This window comes from Strix aluco, chromosome 26, assembly GCF_031877795.1.
Source record: "Strix aluco isolate bStrAlu1 chromosome 26, bStrAlu1.hap1, whole genome shotgun sequence".
Taxonomy (NCBI): domain Eukaryota; kingdom Metazoa; phylum Chordata; class Aves; order Strigiformes; family Strigidae; genus Strix; species Strix aluco.
In genome coordinates, this window is record NC_133956.1 from 1,277,814 (window position 1) to 1,294,403 (window position 16,590).

The window sequence follows — 16,590 nt, forward strand, 5'->3', positions numbered from 1 at the left end:
GCTCGGCGCTCCCCGCCCCGGCCCCGGCCGCGCATCCCGCCCCGGCCCCGCGGCCCCGCGGCCCGGACCCCCCCCCCCCCCCTCCAACGCCGCGCCCGTCACCGCGGCCTCAGGCCTGTCCCCGCAGCGCCCAGCATCCCCCACCTTTGCTCGCCCAGCTCCAGCCCCTCCTCTCCCAGATTTTAGGGCTCTGCACCCACCCTCCCCACTCCTCACATTTTACGATGCTCCGGTCACCTGCGAAGCGCCGGCCCTGCAGCAGACACCCCCTGCCCCCCCCCCCCCCGCCCCCCCTGTGGCCAGCACCCCAGTGCACTGCCAGCACCACCCCGATCAGCCCCCCCATTTCCAGGCACCCCAAAGAAACGTCGATTTCCCGGCCCGGAGCCCCACCTCGGCTGCTTGTGAGGCCTCGAAGCTGCTTCCCCCACCACCCACCCGTCACACGTGAGCCTTCGTCACCGCCAGCAGCCGCCCCCCACGCCAGGGGCGAGGGCTTTGCCCCCACACATCCCCCCCCACCTCGGGAACAGGCCGATAAGGAGAGACAGAGGCCTTGGCTCAGCCCCGCTCGGGGGCGAAACCCCTCTTGGCCCTGCAAGAAGCAGGGGTGGGCCAGGAGCGTGGCCCCCAGCCCTGCCCCACGCAGTGGCCCACGGGGCGGCCGGAGCGCGCAGCCGGGCACGGGGTCTGCCCGCTGTGGCTGCACGTCTGAAGGCAGCGGATGTGAGGGCAGCGGGGCGGGGGGGAAACACCACTTGGGGCTTTGTAGGGGCAGCAGGATCCAGGGACACGTCTCCGTCCACCATGCAGCCGGCCCGGTCCCGACACCCCGCAGAGCGCCCGTCTGGGGGTTCATGGGGACGTGTTGATGAATAGATCCGGGTTTCTGCAGGCAGCGCCCACCAGAGATGCCTGGGTTTGGGATGATGTCACCGCAGGGCCAGGAGATCCCCTGCCACCCCATCCTCCCTCGCCTACCAGGCAAACAGGTTTCCCAAAATCCCAGCCCTCTCCCCCGGAAGCGCGTTCCTCTGACTCAGGGGCTGGGGAGCGGGCAGGAGGGTTCCCCGGCAGACAGGGCGGCCCCGCTCTGTGCTACCGCAGAGGTGGCCGCACACCCCAAACCGCCCCAAACACCCCAGAGCCCCGAGCTGCGGCCGAGCCGCCGCCTTCCCGTGGCCCCCGGCGTCCGCCGGCTGCTCGCCCGGCTCAGCCAGAGCAGAAGCTCCCCCGAAACTCCCGGCAGCCTCGCCCGCCGCTGACTCCCTGCCGGGGAATGCTGCACGGCCGAGCCGCGGCTCCACGAGCTGCGCAGCCCCGGGGGGGCGGCGAGGGACGGGAGCGCACGTGGCGCAGGAGCGTGTCCCGGTGAACCCACAAACACAGGGGACACCCCAGGACAGGGAAGGGGGAACAGCCCCGCTCGCACACACGCCGAGCCTCCGAGGGGGCTGCGGCAGCCCCACGGCCCCTCATTTCCACAGCGCAGCCGGGAATACGTGGGCCACACCATGAGCTGCTCCGAGGGCCCAAAGGCCCTTTGCCTGGTGGGGTCATGGCCATGTGGGTCCCCGAGCGTCACCCAGAGCGGATGAACATCCCAGGGCTCCATGACAGCCTGGCACCGGGTCCAGCCGTGCCCAGGGGCCTTCTCCCCCCCACCACGGGGCCAGCCCGGAGCAGGGCATGGGGAGGAAGGGGCAACGGTGGGTGGAAGGGCCCTGCGGCTCCGCTCCGTCGTGCTCCCGGTGCGGGCAGCGACGCAGAGGGCTCCTGGCTGCCGTGCCAGCCCGAGTCGATGGGCTTATACAACAGGCAGAGCATCGATCGATCGCTCCGCTGCAGGCAGAGCCCCGCTGCGGCGGGGTTCCTGGCTCCAGCCCCCCCCATTCCCACCGTGCTGGGAACAGCCGCCCTGCCCCGCGCGGATGGAAAATCCGATGAGCTCATGACAAGCGTGTGCCCAGCCCCAGCAGCTGCGCGCCCCGGCGCTCCCCGTGCTCCTCAGCCCCTCGGCGTGGGGTGCGATGCTGACACAGCTCCCTCGGGACGGCTTGGGGAGGGGGCTGGGGCCCAGCCATGGTTCTTAGCCCCCCCAGCGCACCCAGCGCCTTGCCCTGATGCTGCTTGCAGGGAGCCAATGGGGTGCCGAGCACCCCAAAATCAAAGGACAATTACAGCCGTGACTTGGCCACTGCCCTGCAGGAGGCTGGGTGCAAACAGGGATGGGGACGGCAAACAAACCCCGTCGGCATCTCCGGGCAAAGTACCACACGGGACACCCCACCCCACCCACCCCCACACCCCCCTCCTCCGGCCCCAGGACTTTGCCCCCGCCCCAGGCTGCTCCCACCCCGCTGCTCTGTGTGGGGCGGTTTCGGGGCCCACGCAGGACAGCGGTACCGTGGCCACGAGGGCTGATCTGAACCCCTGCCCCCAGAATGCTCCACTAGCCATGGGGCAGTGACCCAGCAGGAACCAGGGGATGAGGGTCTGTCCCTGCATCCTGCCCTGGAGCGGGCGGGCGCGGTACCAGCCCGTTGCCAGCAGCGTGCCGGGGTAGCCACCAGCCCCCGAGCATCTTGCCACGGGGCCAGCATCGCGGCCGGCCACAGAGCCCCGCCGCTGCAGGACAATCTCCTGTGGGTGCAGGTGACAAATGGGCCAGCGATGGGCTGAGCCCTGCCCTGCCCTGCCGCAGCCCTCGCCCGCTCTGTAATTATCCCAGCCCGCATCTGTAATTAGTGTCCTGATGTCACGGTGTCAGGCCTGGGCAGCCCCACGCGCTCCCCACCAGCCCCACCTCGGCCTCCGGCCCCGGGGCTGAAGGAGATCCCGGCACTCCAACGCTGTCCCGAGGAGCTCTGCCTACCTGTGCTCCCTGCCCGCGTCGCTGCCAGAGCCCCGTCCCTGCCCAGCACCACCCGAGCTGCTGCGGGGCTGGATCCGGCCCTCTGGCTGCTCCCACTGCGGCGTCTCTGCCCCCCTGCCCGCTGCCAGCACCCTGCCCGCTCCTCGCTGTGCTGCCTGCCTGGGGACAGATCCTGCCTGGCCAGGAGAGGGGCCAGCCCCTGCCCTCCTGAGCCCCCCAGGCTGGGGACAAAGGCAGCCGGTCCCCTGCCCCCTCGGCACGGGGAACGCGCTGGATCGGCCCCAGCCACAGCTATAAATAGAGCGGGAGGCGCAGGCGTGCACCGACTGGGACACACGTGGGTCTGGGTGGCCGGCGTGGGGCAGGGGCAGGGTGTGGGGCTACAGCGGCACCCCAGGCCGGGATGGGAATGGGGAGGAGGGCGAAAGCCCCGCGGCAGGATAAGGGGACGCAGCCCCGCACGGGGGGGACAGGAGGGGAGGCCCCACTGGGAACAGCACCCGGCACTTTATTGCGAGGCAGAAAACCGCGCTCCCCGTGGCACACGGGCCGCCACGTGCCCCTTCCCTCTGCCAGCGCCCCGCGGCCACCCCCACCTCTAGCACGTGCGCAGGGGCCGGGCAGCGCCGGTGACGCTGAACCGCGCGCTCAGCACCTCCGAGGGCGCCCGCAGCTGCTGGCCTGGCTGCTGGCCACCGGCAAAGAGGGTGAAGGTGCCGGGCTCGAGGCGCCAGTCCTGTGCCCAGACAGCGCGCTGCTCGGCCACCACCTGGAAGGACAGCTTGGTCTCCCGGCCAGCCGGCACGGCCACGCGGTGGAAAGCCACCAGCTGCCAGCGCGGCACCGGCACGGATGACTGCTCCCACCGCAGGTACAGCTGCACCACCTGCCCGGGGGGACGGGACTCAGCGCCAAGGGGACCCCCCAGCTGCCCCCTCTGGCAGCAGGGACCCCAGCCGTATCCGTAGCCGTGACAGCCGCATCAGTGCGAAGCGGCCGCGCTCACCTCCTCGCCGTCCCGCTGCCCCGTGTTCTGCAGCACCACAGACACGGAGAGGTTGGCACAGACAGGCAGCGCCGGGGGGCTCAGCACCAGGTCCCGGTACCGGAAGGTGGTGTAGGACAGCCCGTAGCCGAAGGGGTAGAGTGGGGCCTCCTGCCCGTAGTACCGGTATGTCCGTCCCTCCATGGTGTAGTTCTCCATTGGCGGCACCTGTGGGACGTGAGGATGGTGGAGCGGGGCAGGACCGGGCGGGCATCAACCCCATGTCCTGCAGCTCCCTCGGCCACCGAGGCAGGGAAGGGCTACGGGCACCGCTGGCTGCCCCGGCCTTACCTGGTGCATGCCCGCAGGCCACGTGGCTGGCAGCCGGCCGGCCGGGTTGGCCCCCACCTCACCCAGCAGGACCCTGGCGATGGCGAGGCCGGTGGCCTGGGCGGGGAAGAAGCATGCCAGGATGGCCCCCACGCCCGCATGCGCCTGCGCCCAGCTCACGTCCAGGGGCCCCGCGTTGAACAGCAGCAGGATGACGGGTCGCCCGGCGGCTGCAGGGACACAGCTGTCGTCAAGAGCCCCACGCCAGCGCTGCTTGGACGGCTCCGGGGTGCCCCGTGGATGGGGAACACCCTGGGGGGGTGGGGGGGGGGGTGGTCCCCGTCCCTGCACCCCAGCCCATCACCACCCCAGTCCCCAGCGCTGGGGCGGAGCTGAGTCCCGCAGAGCCCCTACCCGCCTTCACAGCATCCTGCAGCAGCTCCAGCTGGTGGCCTGGCAGGGACAAGTCCCTCCGGTCCTTTGCCTCCGTCTCCACATCCGTCCCTGCATGGGACAGCCAAGGGACAGACCCTTACACCCCACCCAGGGCACCACCGACAGACAGACCGGAGGGGTACCGACCGCCTCGGGGGGCCCGTTCCCCTCCCAGAGCCACCCCGGCTCTGGGGTGCTCCCCCCTCCCAGGCTGTGCCCACCCAGCGCCCTCCCCGCTCCCCCCTACCTGTCCCCAGGCAGACCACCACCACATCGGCTGCCCCTGCCGCTTCGGCCACCTCCTTGGGCGAGTACTCCTGGCACCGCGGCTCGTGGCAGCCCGCCGCGAAGCTGACATTGGCCAGCAGCATCCCCAGCCCCCTCCTGCACCAGGGAAGAGCAGAGGGCGCGAGGGCTGCTGCGCCCCAGGGTCGGGGCACCTTGGGGATGCCCCAATCGTCACCCCGGCCCCCAGCAAAGGGCCAGGAGGCTCCAGCAGCAGCCCAGGGCCAGGGGATGGACGGCAGCACCGCGCTGTCTCACCGGGGGGTGTAGATGTACCGCGGCTCCGGCACTGGCGCGTAGTCCCCGAACAGCACCCGGGGGTTGTCCGCGAAGGGACCCACCACCTGTGGAGGGCAGAGAGGTGACAGTGGGCACCGACAGTCCTGTGCCACACAAAGGAGGGGACATCTGCGTGCCCAGGGTATGGAGCCAGCAGCCCGCCACTGTGGCTCACCGCGAGGCGCTTGCCGGGCAGATCCTGGGCCCGGAGGGGCAGCGTCCCCCGCACGTTCTTCAGCAGCACAAAGCTCTTGACAGCAGCTTCCAGCGAGAGGTTGCGGTGCTCGGGGCTCTGCACCACACTCAGGTCCAGGGTGCTGTAGGGGTTCATGGCTGGGGGGTCGAACTCCCCCAGCCGCATCCGCGTGTAGAAGAGGGGCCGGACCCGGTCGCGCAGCATCTGCGAAGACCCCGACACCAAAACCTCGGCCGTGCTTGGCGGGGGCAGCCCTGGCTCCCTGCCTGCGCCCCCAGCTCACCTGCAGTGTGATGTTGCCCATGGCCAGAGCCTGGGGGATCTGCATGAAGACATTGTTCCTCACGCCGTAGGAGAGCTCCAGGTTGCAGCCGGCGTTCATCGAGGCTGCCGTGCCGGAGAGGAGGGAAACGGCCCGTCATGGCTGCAGGGGGCCCGCGGACCCCGCGCCCGTCCCGCCAGCTCACCGACCGCCGTCTCCAGGAAGGTGTGTGTGTAGTGGTGCCCCAGCATGATGAGCTCCAGGGCCCCCTCGTCGCTCACCACGTAGCCCTCGAACCCCCACTCGCTGCGCAGGATGTCCGTCAGCAGCTTCTTGTTGGCACAGGCGGGAACGCCGTTGATCCTGTCGGAGAGGGGACAGGGCAACCCGGTCAGCCAGGCACTGGCCACCCCGTGGGTAGCCCGGCCCCCGCAGCCCCCAGCATGCTCGGTACCTGTTGTAGCTGCACATGAAGCTGTAGGAGCCGGCGCGCACGCAGGCCTGGAACTGGGGCAGGAAGGTGGAGCGCCAGTCCCGCTCCAGCACCTGCAAGCGCCACGGCAGAGAGGGGTCAGTGTCGGGGAGGGGGGGTTCCTCCCTCCATCCCACGGCCCCGCCGCGCTCACCTTGGCATCGAAGCTGAGCCTGGAGACGGGGATGTTCTCGGGGCCCCCATGCACGCTGAAGTGCTTGCAGCCGGCGCTGGCCTTGACGTAGCGGGGGTGCGGGCCCTGCAGCCCCTGCACGAAGCTGCGGGCCAGCTCCCCGCTCAGGAACGGGTCCTCCCCGTAGGTCTCCTGGCCAAGGTGCAGGTGGGTCACCTCCGGGACCCCCAGCCCCGCACCCCCGCAGCCAGCACAGCCAGCTGCTGCCATCCTCCACGGTCCTGTGTGGCCCCATCCCAGCCCGGGGTCACCCCCCCCCATGCTGGCACCTGGTTCCTGCCCCACAGCGGGTGCCTCATGATGTTGAGGACGGGGCTGAAGCAGCTGAGTCCCGTGTGGTCACTGTAGCGGCCAGTGGCGACAAAGTCGTTGTGCTTGGCTCTCACCTCGGTGGCCGTGGCATTGGCCACCTGGTAGACGAGCTCAGGGCTGCAGGGAGAGAGCACAGGGGTGTCAGGGAGCGCGGGCAACAGGGGACCCATCTCACAGGGCCATTCTCGCATCCCTGGGTGGATTCGTGGGTGTCCCACCCCGTGGGGGACCGGTGGGTACCCGGTGCCGGTACCTGAAGGCGGCGGCGAGCCCCAGCGCCTGGGGGAAAGCCGTGGCCCAGCCGGGCGCCTCCGCGTCGCCCCGCAGACACTCCGTGTTCCAGTTGTAGGGCGCGATGCCCAGCCGCGGGATGGGGGGTGCGGGGCCGTTCCCCATCGCACCCCCCCTCGCCACCTGCGGGCCACCGAGGCTGAGCGGGGCTGGGGGGGGGGCCCGGGGCCGCCCCCGCCGCCCCCGTCGCCCCTCACCTGCAGCACCAGCTCGGCGGGGCTCAGCCGGCCCAGCAGGTCGTCGAGGCGGCGGTGCCAGGGCAGCGCCGGGTCCCGGAAAGGGAAGGGGAAGGGGGGGGAGAGCTGCCCCCGGGCCGGGCCGGTGCCCAGCGCCGCGCACAGCAGCACGGCGGCGGCCCGGAGCCCCGCCAGCCCCGCCACGGCCGCTCCCGGGGCGGGCGGGGGGACGGCTCGGCGCGGCATGGCACGGCTCGGCTTCCCGGGATCGGCCCGAGGCCACGGGCGACGGGCGCGGCGGGGCGGGGCGCGCTGCAGCCCGGTCCTGCCCCCGCCCGACGGGGCGGAGCGCGGCGGGACGGGACGGGACGGGGGGTACCGGGGAGCTGCCAGGCCGCTGCCGCGCTCGGCGGTGCCCCGGGAAGGCGCCGGAGGAGCCCCAGTCGCCTCCCCCTGCGACCAGGAACCGGGGTCTGGGTTTGGGGGGTGGTGGGTCCCGGCCGGCGGCACCGGAGCACCGTGCCCCGTGCAGCCAGCGCCTGGCTCCCGGCCCTGGCTCCGCCGTGGTGGCAGGTCACGGCGCTTTGGTGTCCCACCGCCCCCCCCGAGCAGCTCCTGGCACAGGAACCGGTGGAGCCGCTTGGTGCCACCAAACCGGCTCCCGGGGACGTGCTGGCTGCAGCGGGGCTGGCAGGGCTGGCAGGGCACGGGCCCTGCTCAGGGCTGGGGGGCAGAAGTTGGCCCACTGCTGCTCCTGTCCCGAAACAGGGACCCGGGGCAACGAGGGGCAAGGGCCTTCGTTAGCACACTGTGCTTTAATGAGAGCCACGGAGCACGATGCCAGCACAGGGCCCCTGTGTGCCCCGCGACGCCCGGGACCCACACCGTGACCGCGACACTGTACCTCTGGTGGCCACCTGCACACAGGAGCAGCTGCAGCAGCTGTGGCTCCACTTTCAGTGCCCAGGGAGCTGAAGCCACTGGTCCTCCTGGCCACGCTGCCCCAGTCCCACACTCACAGCCTGGGGACACAGCATGCTGGTGGGGCCGTGGCTGGGCCTGGCCCGTGTCCCAAGGCCCGGCCAGGTGACTCCCAAGCCAGCGCTGACCCGGAGCAGCACGCGTGGCTCGGGCATCCCCCGGGTACACGGAGACGTTTGCTCTGTGGTTTTCTCCCACGGCCGCTCCCACAAGACAAACGGCGCGGTGACGGCCGGGGTTTGCCCTGGTACCGGGGCACCCTGGGTCCATGGAGACCTGTGTCTCCATGTGGGTGCACTTGGTGGCCACCTGGCTCTGGGGGGCTCATGGCCACGCCAGCATCGTGGCTGTGGGGTTGTGCACCACGTGCTGGGGGTCCCCACTGCCCCCACCTCCGCCTCTGCAGCTGGGGGATGCACAGGGGGAGAGGGGAGAGCACGTGATGGCTGTTTGCCGGCGCTCGCAGGCTTCAGGAGATGGGGGAGCACAGACATCGCAGCCCCTCTGGCACTGCGTCCTGCTCCCCCGGGGACAGAGGCGACGCTGGCGCTTCCCCAGCCCAGATCGGCCACACCAAGAGCTGGTATCAGGCCTAAGGGCTCGCAGCCCGCCAGCAGCCGAGCCAGCGCAGGCTGCGCCGTCCCGGGGACGTAGCCATGTAAGGCAATGCCAGCAGTTCAGCGAGAGCCCGGCCGGCCCCCGCGCTCCCAGCGCTGCTGCTCGGCGGTGACAGCGAGCGATCACCCAGCTGCTGGATTCCTGAGCAGCCGGTGGGGTGGGGGGGGTTCCCGCTAACAGCTCCCTCTGCACCCAGAGCACATCCCCCCGCCCCGGCACGCAGCCTCCATCACACCGCCCCGGCCGGAGCCACCCTTGAGCACGGGTCAGCAATCAGCACCCGCTCAGTGACACGTCTAGAATAGAGACATACCCAAATAAATAAATAACAGGCCGGCAGCATCCCAGACAGGCGTCTGGGAGCAGAGGCTGGTGCTCAGGCAGCCGCCCTAGCTGGGGAGGGTTGAGGGGGGCTCAGTACACATCTACAGCAGTTGCGCAGAGCCCCAAGCTGGGCTGATTTCTGTGACGCCCCGTCCTCGGCCGCGTTTTGTTTCTCCTACATGAGGTGTGCAAACCCCGTGCCGAGCGGCTCCCGCTCCCACACTGCGCTGCAGCCCAAAGTTCCCGGCTGGCCCTGCCCTGCCAGCCCAGGGCTCGCTCCAGCCGCCCCAGGGGACACCGGCTGCGCTTGCCCAGGGACCAGTTTCTGCCCAGGCAGCGGGGCCAGCCGCTGGCAGGGAAGGCGGCAGCGCAGGACCGAGCCAAAGCAGGACCCACCGGCCCACGAACTTTCCCCATGGCCGGGCCCCGGCTGTGGCACCAGCCCTTTCCGTGAGGAGTTAATTCATCCAACAGAACCCACTCTCTGCCCTCACCGGGGCTGGGGGGGCCTCTGCAGCAGCCGCGGGGCACCCACAGGCCCCGCTGGAGGCCTGGCCCCCGTCCTGCCTCCGCCTGGGACAGGCGGCAGGGAGCAGCGCCGCAGCGGCGGGCCGGGCAGGGGTCCCCCGCTCCCGGCAGACCCCCAGGGCGGCGAGGGCCGGGGGAAACGCTCGCAGCGGCCCCGGGGGCGGCGGGGCCCGGCGGGGCGGGGCCCGGCCCGGCCCGGCCCGGCCCGGCCCGGCCCGGCCCGGCCCGGCCGGCGACACGACGGGCCCGCGGGCTGAGGCGCCCCCCGGCGGCGCGGCCCCGCCCCGCCCGCCCCGCCCGCCCCAACGCCTGCTGGGAGCGGAGGTCAGCTGACCCCCCACGCACGCCGGCGCCGTTCCGTCACGTGTGTCAAGGCACGCCGGGAAGCGTAGCCCCGCCCACCGCGCTTGTCACGGCGTCGCGCGTGCGCGCAGCGCGGCCGCGTTGCATTGTGGGGTTTGTAGTTCAAGAGCGCGAGCGGGGCGGGGCCGGCAGCGCGTCGCAGACTGCGAGTCCCGGCGTGCACCGCGGCGCGGGGCGGGGCGGGGCGGGGCGGGAGGCGGCAGGGCCGGGTTGGGCCGGGGACGCAGCGGCCGGGCAGGATGTCGCGCCAAGCCGGCCGCGGCACGGAGAGCAAGAAAATGGTAACGGTGGGCCCCTGCGCCGCCCCTGGGGGCAGGCCTTGCGGGCCCGGGGCGGGGAGGCTGCGGCGCGCCCCGCTGGCGGAGATCGCGGGCCCGGGGCGGGGGGGTGCCGGAGGAGGAGGCGGAGGCCCCGAGCCCGGCCCAGCTGTCAAGTCGAGGCCGCGGCAGAGCCCGGCTCTGCCCGCCCGCCGCTGGGCCGCGCTGCCCGCCTCGGTTCGCGGGGTGGGCCCGGCGGGACCCGCTCCCCCCGCCAGCGCCGCCCGCCCCTCCCCGAGCCGTCAGCGGCGGGCGCGGGGCGGGCACCGGCCGCCCCCTTCCTCCGCCTTTCCGCCCGCCCCGCAGGCCCGAGGCGCTCCCATGGCGGGAGCTGAGGAGCCCGTCACGGCCCTTCAACGGGCTCGGCCTAAAGTGTCCGGTACCCGCAGCGGTTCCTAACGGGGCTCCCGTCACCTGCACCGCAGGGCAGGGAGTGCCCGGTGCCGGGACCAGAGATCAGACAGGGACGGGACGCTCGTGTTTATGGAAACTTTACAGTCAAAACGCAAACGCTTGTCTCGCGCCTCTCTCTTTTCTCCTCGCTGACCCGATTCTGTGTTACCAGTCCAGCTGAACTGAGCAACGAGAGATGGAGAACAAAGCTACAGAGCTGAGGGCTAGTTGTGGGTCAAAACGGGCCGAATTTGTTCATTTTTGAGGCAATGGCAGCCCAGGGGGTTGGAACTAGATGATCTTTAAGGCCCCTTCCAACCCAAACCATTCTGTGATTTGAAAGCAAGTAATAAAAATCTGCTTTTTCCCTCTCTTTGGCCATGTTGATGCACAGGTTCAGGCTCAGCAGAGGCCAGGCAGCTGCCTGCTCCTGCTCCCTCTGCACCACGAGGGATTTGCTTCTAGGGATTCAACTCCTTGAATATAAGGATTTTTATTTAAGAAACTGCTGTTACTTCATTGGGATTCTGACATTTTTGTAGCCACAGAATGGTTATATAGTGTTACACATGATATGCTATTCTGCAATACGGAAAAATAAAAATAATGGAAAAAGTATTAGGCACTTTAATTCCATTAAATGGACCAAAAATTATTTTTTACAAATATGAACTTAGAAGTTTGCCTTGTTATAACAGTTTAAAGTTAACTGGATAGCAGCGCCGCAGGTGCTAACCATGAGCAGCGCTGGGTTAGCACAGTTCAGGGCTGATAACAGTAGGTGATGGATTCATGGCTTTACACAGTAAATGACAATAACTTGGACTGGTAACAGCTGGATTTCCTCCATCCATTCACCCCTTACTCTCTCCTGCTGTCAATTACTGAAATCTTTAAAAATAGCATAACCTTTTTTGCATGTTTGTTAAATTCTCTGCCAAATGTCTGACTCTGCCAGTTGAGCTAAAGGAGACTTCCGCCTTGTTGTTCGCTCTGGAGTGATGTGAACTTGCACAACCTTTGTCTTTCCAAGGTGAAAGCACAGTTGTAAGTAAAAAAATCCAAAGAATGTGTCAATTCTTTAGATCTAAAATTGGGCAAAAGTACCAAGGAGCTTAAAGCCTTTTGGTAGCTAATTGCTGTTGACCTCCTGAATGACAATGACCAGGTGGAATTCCCTGTGTCTTCTAACAAACCCAGTTTCTGTTTGTTGAATGTTGCCAGTTGGGAGTGATTCCTCCTTGTGTTTGTCTTGGCTTTGTGTAAACTTGTTCAGAATGACGTGTGGTCAGTGTTGTCACTTAACTCTGATGTTGTCTCTTTTCCCTCCCTTTCTGCCTGCTGCTTTCATTCTGTAGTATTGGTATTTGCCATTCATTTCACCTTCTGCATCTATGCATCTCATGGTAGGTGATAGGCTTTTAATCTGAGATTAGACTCTGTAATGTTTCTGAATGCTTGAACTGAAAACAGAAATAAATTATGATGGTTTATTTGTTCCTGAAAACACTTCCTTCAGGTTCTGTGAAAAGCTAAAGGCTATTGTAACTTTTTATTCTGCAGCCTTTAATGACCATGTTAATGACTGGTCTGGCTTAATGGCTCCAAAGAAAATGCATTTGACACAGTTGCTTGAGGTTGAGGATGGTGACAGTGGTGGCTGGGAGAGGAGACCACTTCCCTTGGCGTTTTCTGCAAATCTGGCAACTGTGCAAAGGAAGCCCAAGTAACGTTGATCCTAGCCAGGCACAGAAAGCAGATGTGCACGACACAGATCTGCTGAGCTGACCTGAAGTCGTTCTTGCTGTTCCTCTTCGGCTCTGAGGAGCTGATTTTGATGTATGATGCAAATTATGTGCCTAGATATCTTTCTAGGGACCAGATGAGTCTTGTTGCTTCTTGGTAGCAGAATGTGATAAATCTGTGAATGGAGGAGCATTTTTTTTGTCCTGTTGAAAGGACCAGAAATGGAGCCCAAGTGTTGCCCATCTGCAGCACATTTACGAAGCACAGTCAGTGGTTGAAATAGATTCAGGTCCCTGGCAGCTGCAGGTTTAGCCCTCCAGGAGGTGGTCGGTAGCACCAAATGACCTGGAGGTGTCATTCCGGTTATCTCTGAGCTGCTCCTTAAAGCAGAGATGCTAAGTGGCCGCTGAGGAGGGTTGCTAAGAGCAGCTGCAGAGTGTGGGCAGCCTCCTGGCCTGCTTCTTCAGGTCAGACTCACGGTGCATTAATGGAAGTGCTCTGTGTGTGGAGAGAGGGAGAGAAAGAAAGTGCTCAGTTGTTCCTAGTCAAAGAGGATTTCTCTTTCCAAGGAGGCTGAGGTTGCCTTGCCAAAATACGAACTGGGATCTCTCCTTATTAAGTAGCAAATTCCTTTGAGACAGCAGGTTTCTGTTCCCCTTCTCCGGGCCAACGGAAGCAGCGCTGGACACAGATGCAGCAGTGCTCAGTCACTTTTCTCTTTGGCTCCCGTTAAATCCCCTTTGCCTCTGTCTAGAACTCGGAGCTCTTCACGCTGACGTACGGCGCCCTGGTCACCCAGCTGTGCAAGGACTATGAGAACGACGAGGACGTCAACAAGCAGCTTGACAAAATGTAAGTGGATCTGCTGCAGTGGAGCCTTGTAGGAGCTCGGGTTCATAGTAGGCACGTCTTGGTGTGCTGCTCTGAATAAAAGCCCGGCAGACTGAATTTTATTTAATACTGGTGTTTCTCAGATTTAATTTTTTTTTTCTCCACTCTCTTCTTTTATAAATGTTGGTTGTCTTTCTAAAGCCACACTCTTCCCACTGTGTAGCTGTTGCTCTCTGGTACATTCACAGGGGTTACAACATAGGCGTTCGGCTAATAGAAGACTTTCTGGCCCGGTCCAATGTCGGAAGATGCCACGATTTTCGTGAAACTGCGGATGTTATTGCAAAGGTAATTGTCAAAGCACAGCTTTGTTGGGTTTTGACATGGTTTTAAATGTGAGCATAGAATATTTGCTACTCACAGGACTGTTCTGAGAGCTTGACTGAGATTTTGGGGAGGAAAAAGAGAGAATTAGATCCTGACTACTGCTGACTGGTGGGAATTGGGAGAAAGGCTTTAATAATTTTACAAAGATCAAAGCTATGCTCTTGCTTCATGGGACATGCTCTTGTTTGACATAACAGATAGCATTTAAAATGTACCTGGGCATCACTCCGAGCATCACCAACTGGAGTCCTGGAGGCGATGAGTTCTCCCTGATCTTGGAAAATAACCCCTTGGTGGACTTTGTTGAGCTCCCTGACAACCACTCGTCTCTCATCTATTCCAACTTGTTGTGTGGAGTGCTGCGAGGTGCCCTGGAAATGGTGAGCCAACGTCTCTCTTCCAGTGAGATAGGTACATGAATAACTGAGGTAGCAGCAGGTACTTTAATGTTTAGTCTGTGTTCGTGACTTCTGTGTTTGCTTTGGACTTGAAATCCAGTCCCAGGAGAAGAGCAGAGCTACCGCAGCGCTCGGCTGCCCTTGCGTGTGGCAGCTGCGAGTCCCAGAGGTGCTGACCAAGCCCCTTCGTCTTACGACCCAAGTACAAGCCCTGGTATCTCCTTGAATGTTGATGAATCCTCACTCTGTAACTGCTGTGAGCCCCAGCTGGGAATTTACTGGAACAAGAGAACTGCTGTGTCTCAAATTCAGGAGTCTGTATTTAGGCTTGATTATCTGGTGTAGCTGAAATTTTTGAGGAAGGTTCACGGAGCAGCAGGACGCGTAGCGCTGGGTGATGGGGTTAACTGGGCTCTGATCTGGCAGGGAGGCCTGGCTACGCTCCAGGAGGGACTTTCGCTGAGGCGAGGTGCCCGCTGTCCACCACGTGCGTGCAGGCAGGATGTCGTCTTGAAAAACAATGAGCTCTTCGTGGAGCTCTGCACTGCACGTCACGCCCTCAGAGTCCTTCAGCTGGCGCTTCGCTTCGTAGAGAAGCCGCTGTTACAGGGGGGTAACGGCTCTTCTTTCCTCTTCCCTCACCCAGGTTCAGATGGCCGTAGATGTAAAATTTGTCCAGGACACGCTGAAGGGTGACAGCGTCACAGAAATAAGGATGAAGTTCATCAGGCGGATTGAAGACAACCTTCCGGCTGGTGAAGAGTGAACCGCAGCCCGGTCTCCCCTGGGGACTGGAGGGGACCAGCTGGTCTTGGCCATTAGCTTTCGTCACGGATCTGTAGGGACATAGCGCTTTGGTCACGGATCTGTAGGGATCTAGTGCCCCGTCCGTTCAGACTGACTCACTGACTGTTTAAGATGTTGTTATATTCTTCTACTCTTACTTCCATCTCCTGTAGAAGACGATTGTCCGGTTGCTGTTTATTTCACAGGTTCATTCTGAAGCTTTTTCATAAAGTGATGTCTTTTTTCGTATTCCCCTGGGGACTCTTTCTACGCTCAGTTTCTAATTGTGACATTTGGTTGTGCGAGAACTACTGCTCAAACCCTAGAAGAGTCTGTTCAAATCTGAATCCGTGTCTTATGGCCAGAATTGGGAGACCAAGCTATGAGAGCCCACTGATTTACTGTTAACTGCTGTCCTTAAAAAGAGGTGTTTAAAATTCATTTGGCGATAAACACGTAGTATTTCTGTAGACCAAACTGCCTTCCTGCATTTGATTCCGAGGTTACTAGTCACAGCCAGCTTGGTACCAAGGGGTGATGTGGGGGAGCCGTTTGAGGGCGGGGAGGCTCCTTTTGTCGGAGAGCAGCGGCGTCACGCGGCACCGGCAGCTCCAGGGGGTCCGTGTGCCCTGGGCCTTTCTGCGGCCCCTCTTCCCCAGCAGTCTCGTGACTCCCCTCTTGGAAGGGGAGGACCATTAAATTGCGGTGGAGCAGCAGCAAATAACTTTAAATGGAGAAAAGGAAAAATGCCATCGGTGTTCCCCAGCGTACGCAGCTCAGGGGCCGCGGGGCGAGTCCGCGGGATGAAAACCCAAACTAATGGCTGGGAGGTGTTTGGTGGAGTCTGTTCCCGTTACGCTGCGGGGAGGTGGTGCTGGGGTAGATTCTCACAGATGTGGAGGCTACAGCAACGTTTCCCATGTTACGTAAATTGGCAGGTTTCTGCAGGCTGCAGCACCTGCTGCTCCGCAAAATAAATACACGGAGTAGTGTTATGTCTCAAAAAGCAAGATACTGGAAAATCAACTTCCTCTGCCATCCCCTTCAGCCAGAAAATGCAGTCAGACGTTCAGTTCTCAAATCACTTTACATAGCATGAAGGCACAGATCCACAGAGATAATTAGGAGCTTAAAGTCGATAGCTCTTATTCCCCAGAGCTGGCGGCTCGAGGACCTTTGTAGGTTTATGCCTGAGCGTAAGGTGAGCGAGAGGCAGCTGCCGCTTGTGCTGCCGTTGTTCAGGTTCTCCGGATGAACGTTGGGTCATCTGGACAGCTCACCCCGTCCCTTTTTTTCCTTTTTTTCCCCAAATGAGTCCCTTTGGTGAGAGGGTTTGGCTGCCTGGTGTGACGTGTGTCCTGCGGAGGGGCAGCCAGTCGCTGTAAAAGCAGTCGGAGAGTGACATCACGGCCCGGCGGTGGCTGGTGGGTTGTGGGGGCAGAGGTGCCGCGTGGTGTTGCAGAGCTGAAAAAGATCCGTCATTTCTCATCCTTCACCATTATAAGTCATTTTAAGGCAGTGTTTTAAAAGCAATTGCATTAAAGGAGTCCTGGTGTCAACTCTCTGGTTTCCTCTTGCTTTTTTTTTCCGGTGAGGCGGGCACTGGTGTGCAGCAGCGGCCGAGTGGGGCTGGCAGGGCGACGGCAGCGCCGCACCAAGAATGTCTGGCTGCCGCGCGCCTGAGCGCTGCGGCCTGAGGGAAACCTGCCGCAAATTCAGCGCACGGAGGGGTTGTGGCTGGGGTGGAACTCCAGGGGCTGGCGGGCAGCGCTGGGAAACCAGACACTCAATGTTTGCTCCTTTGAAGGCTGCGCAGCGATTACCAGG

At 63.7% G+C, this 16,590-nt stretch overlaps 2 protein-coding genes across 4 annotated transcripts; one reads left to right on the forward strand and one right to left on the reverse strand.

Moving 5' to 3' along the window:
* Window positions 1-3,363: 3,363 nt before the first annotated feature.
* Window positions 3,364-7,363, reverse strand: LOC141934895 (uncharacterized). Of its 2 annotated transcripts, none has more exons than XM_074850718.1 (14): window positions 7,113-7,363; window positions 6,878-7,038; window positions 6,582-6,741; window positions 6,274-6,444; window positions 6,102-6,154; window positions 5,853-6,010; window positions 5,669-5,772; window positions 5,365-5,589; window positions 5,169-5,254; window positions 4,873-5,009; window positions 4,605-4,694; window positions 4,212-4,420; window positions 3,882-4,088; window positions 3,364-3,761 (listed from the first exon to the last, which is right to left on the reverse strand). In XM_074850718.1, exons 1-14 carry the CDS (start codon window positions 7,335-7,337, stop codon window positions 3,474-3,476), a joined length of 2,274 nt encoding a protein of 757 aa, XP_074706819.1. In that variant the 5' UTR covers window positions 7,338-7,363; the 3' UTR covers window positions 3,364-3,473. The 2 variants fall into 2 exon arrangements, with proteins under 2 accessions (XP_074706819.1, XP_074706818.1); XM_074850717.1 differs by having other exon boundaries at window positions 6,102-6,193.
* A 2,738-nt stretch (window positions 7,364-10,101) lies between these two features.
* On the forward strand, window positions 10,102-16,322 carry TRAPPC3 (trafficking protein particle complex subunit 3). Of its 2 annotated transcripts, none has more exons than XM_074850803.1 (5): window positions 10,102-10,186; window positions 13,116-13,213; window positions 13,441-13,540; window positions 13,777-13,959; window positions 14,624-16,322. In XM_074850803.1, the coding sequence occupies exons 1-5, from the start codon at window positions 10,145-10,147 to the stop codon at window positions 14,741-14,743; spliced, it is 543 nt and encodes a 180-aa protein (XP_074706904.1). In that variant the 5' UTR covers window positions 10,102-10,144; the 3' UTR covers window positions 14,744-16,322. The 2 variants fall into 2 exon arrangements, with proteins under 2 accessions (XP_074706904.1, XP_074706905.1); XM_074850804.1 differs by lacking the exon at window positions 10,102-10,186 and adding an exon at window positions 11,995-12,021.
* Window positions 16,323-16,590: the final 268 nt, after the last annotated feature.

Excerpts from the sequence above, each read along its gene's own strand:
- LOC141934895 (XM_074850717.1), bottom strand. The coding sequence starts at position 7,337 with ATGCCGCGCCGAGCCGTCCCCCCGCCCGCCCCGGGAGCGGCCGTGGCG. Across the intron at positions 6,742-6,877 it reads GGGCTCGCCGCCGCCTTCAG|CCCTGAGCTCGTCTACCAGG; the intron begins GTACCGGCACCG and ends CTCTCCCTGCAG. Across the intron at positions 5,255-5,364 it reads TGCCCGGCAAGCGCCTCGCG|GTGGTGGGTCCCTTCGCGGA; the intron begins GTGAGCCACAGT and ends TGCCCTCCACAG.
- TRAPPC3 (XM_074850803.1), top strand. The coding sequence starts at position 10,145 with ATGTCGCGCCAAGCCGGCCGCGGCACGGAGAGCAAGAAAATG. Across the intron at positions 10,187-13,115 it reads GCACGGAGAGCAAGAAAATG|AACTCGGAGCTCTTCACGCT; the intron begins GTAACGGTGGGC and ends GCCTCTGTCTAG. Across the intron at positions 13,960-14,623 it reads TGCGAGGTGCCCTGGAAATG|GTTCAGATGGCCGTAGATGT; the intron begins GTGAGCCAACGT and ends TCCCTCACCCAG.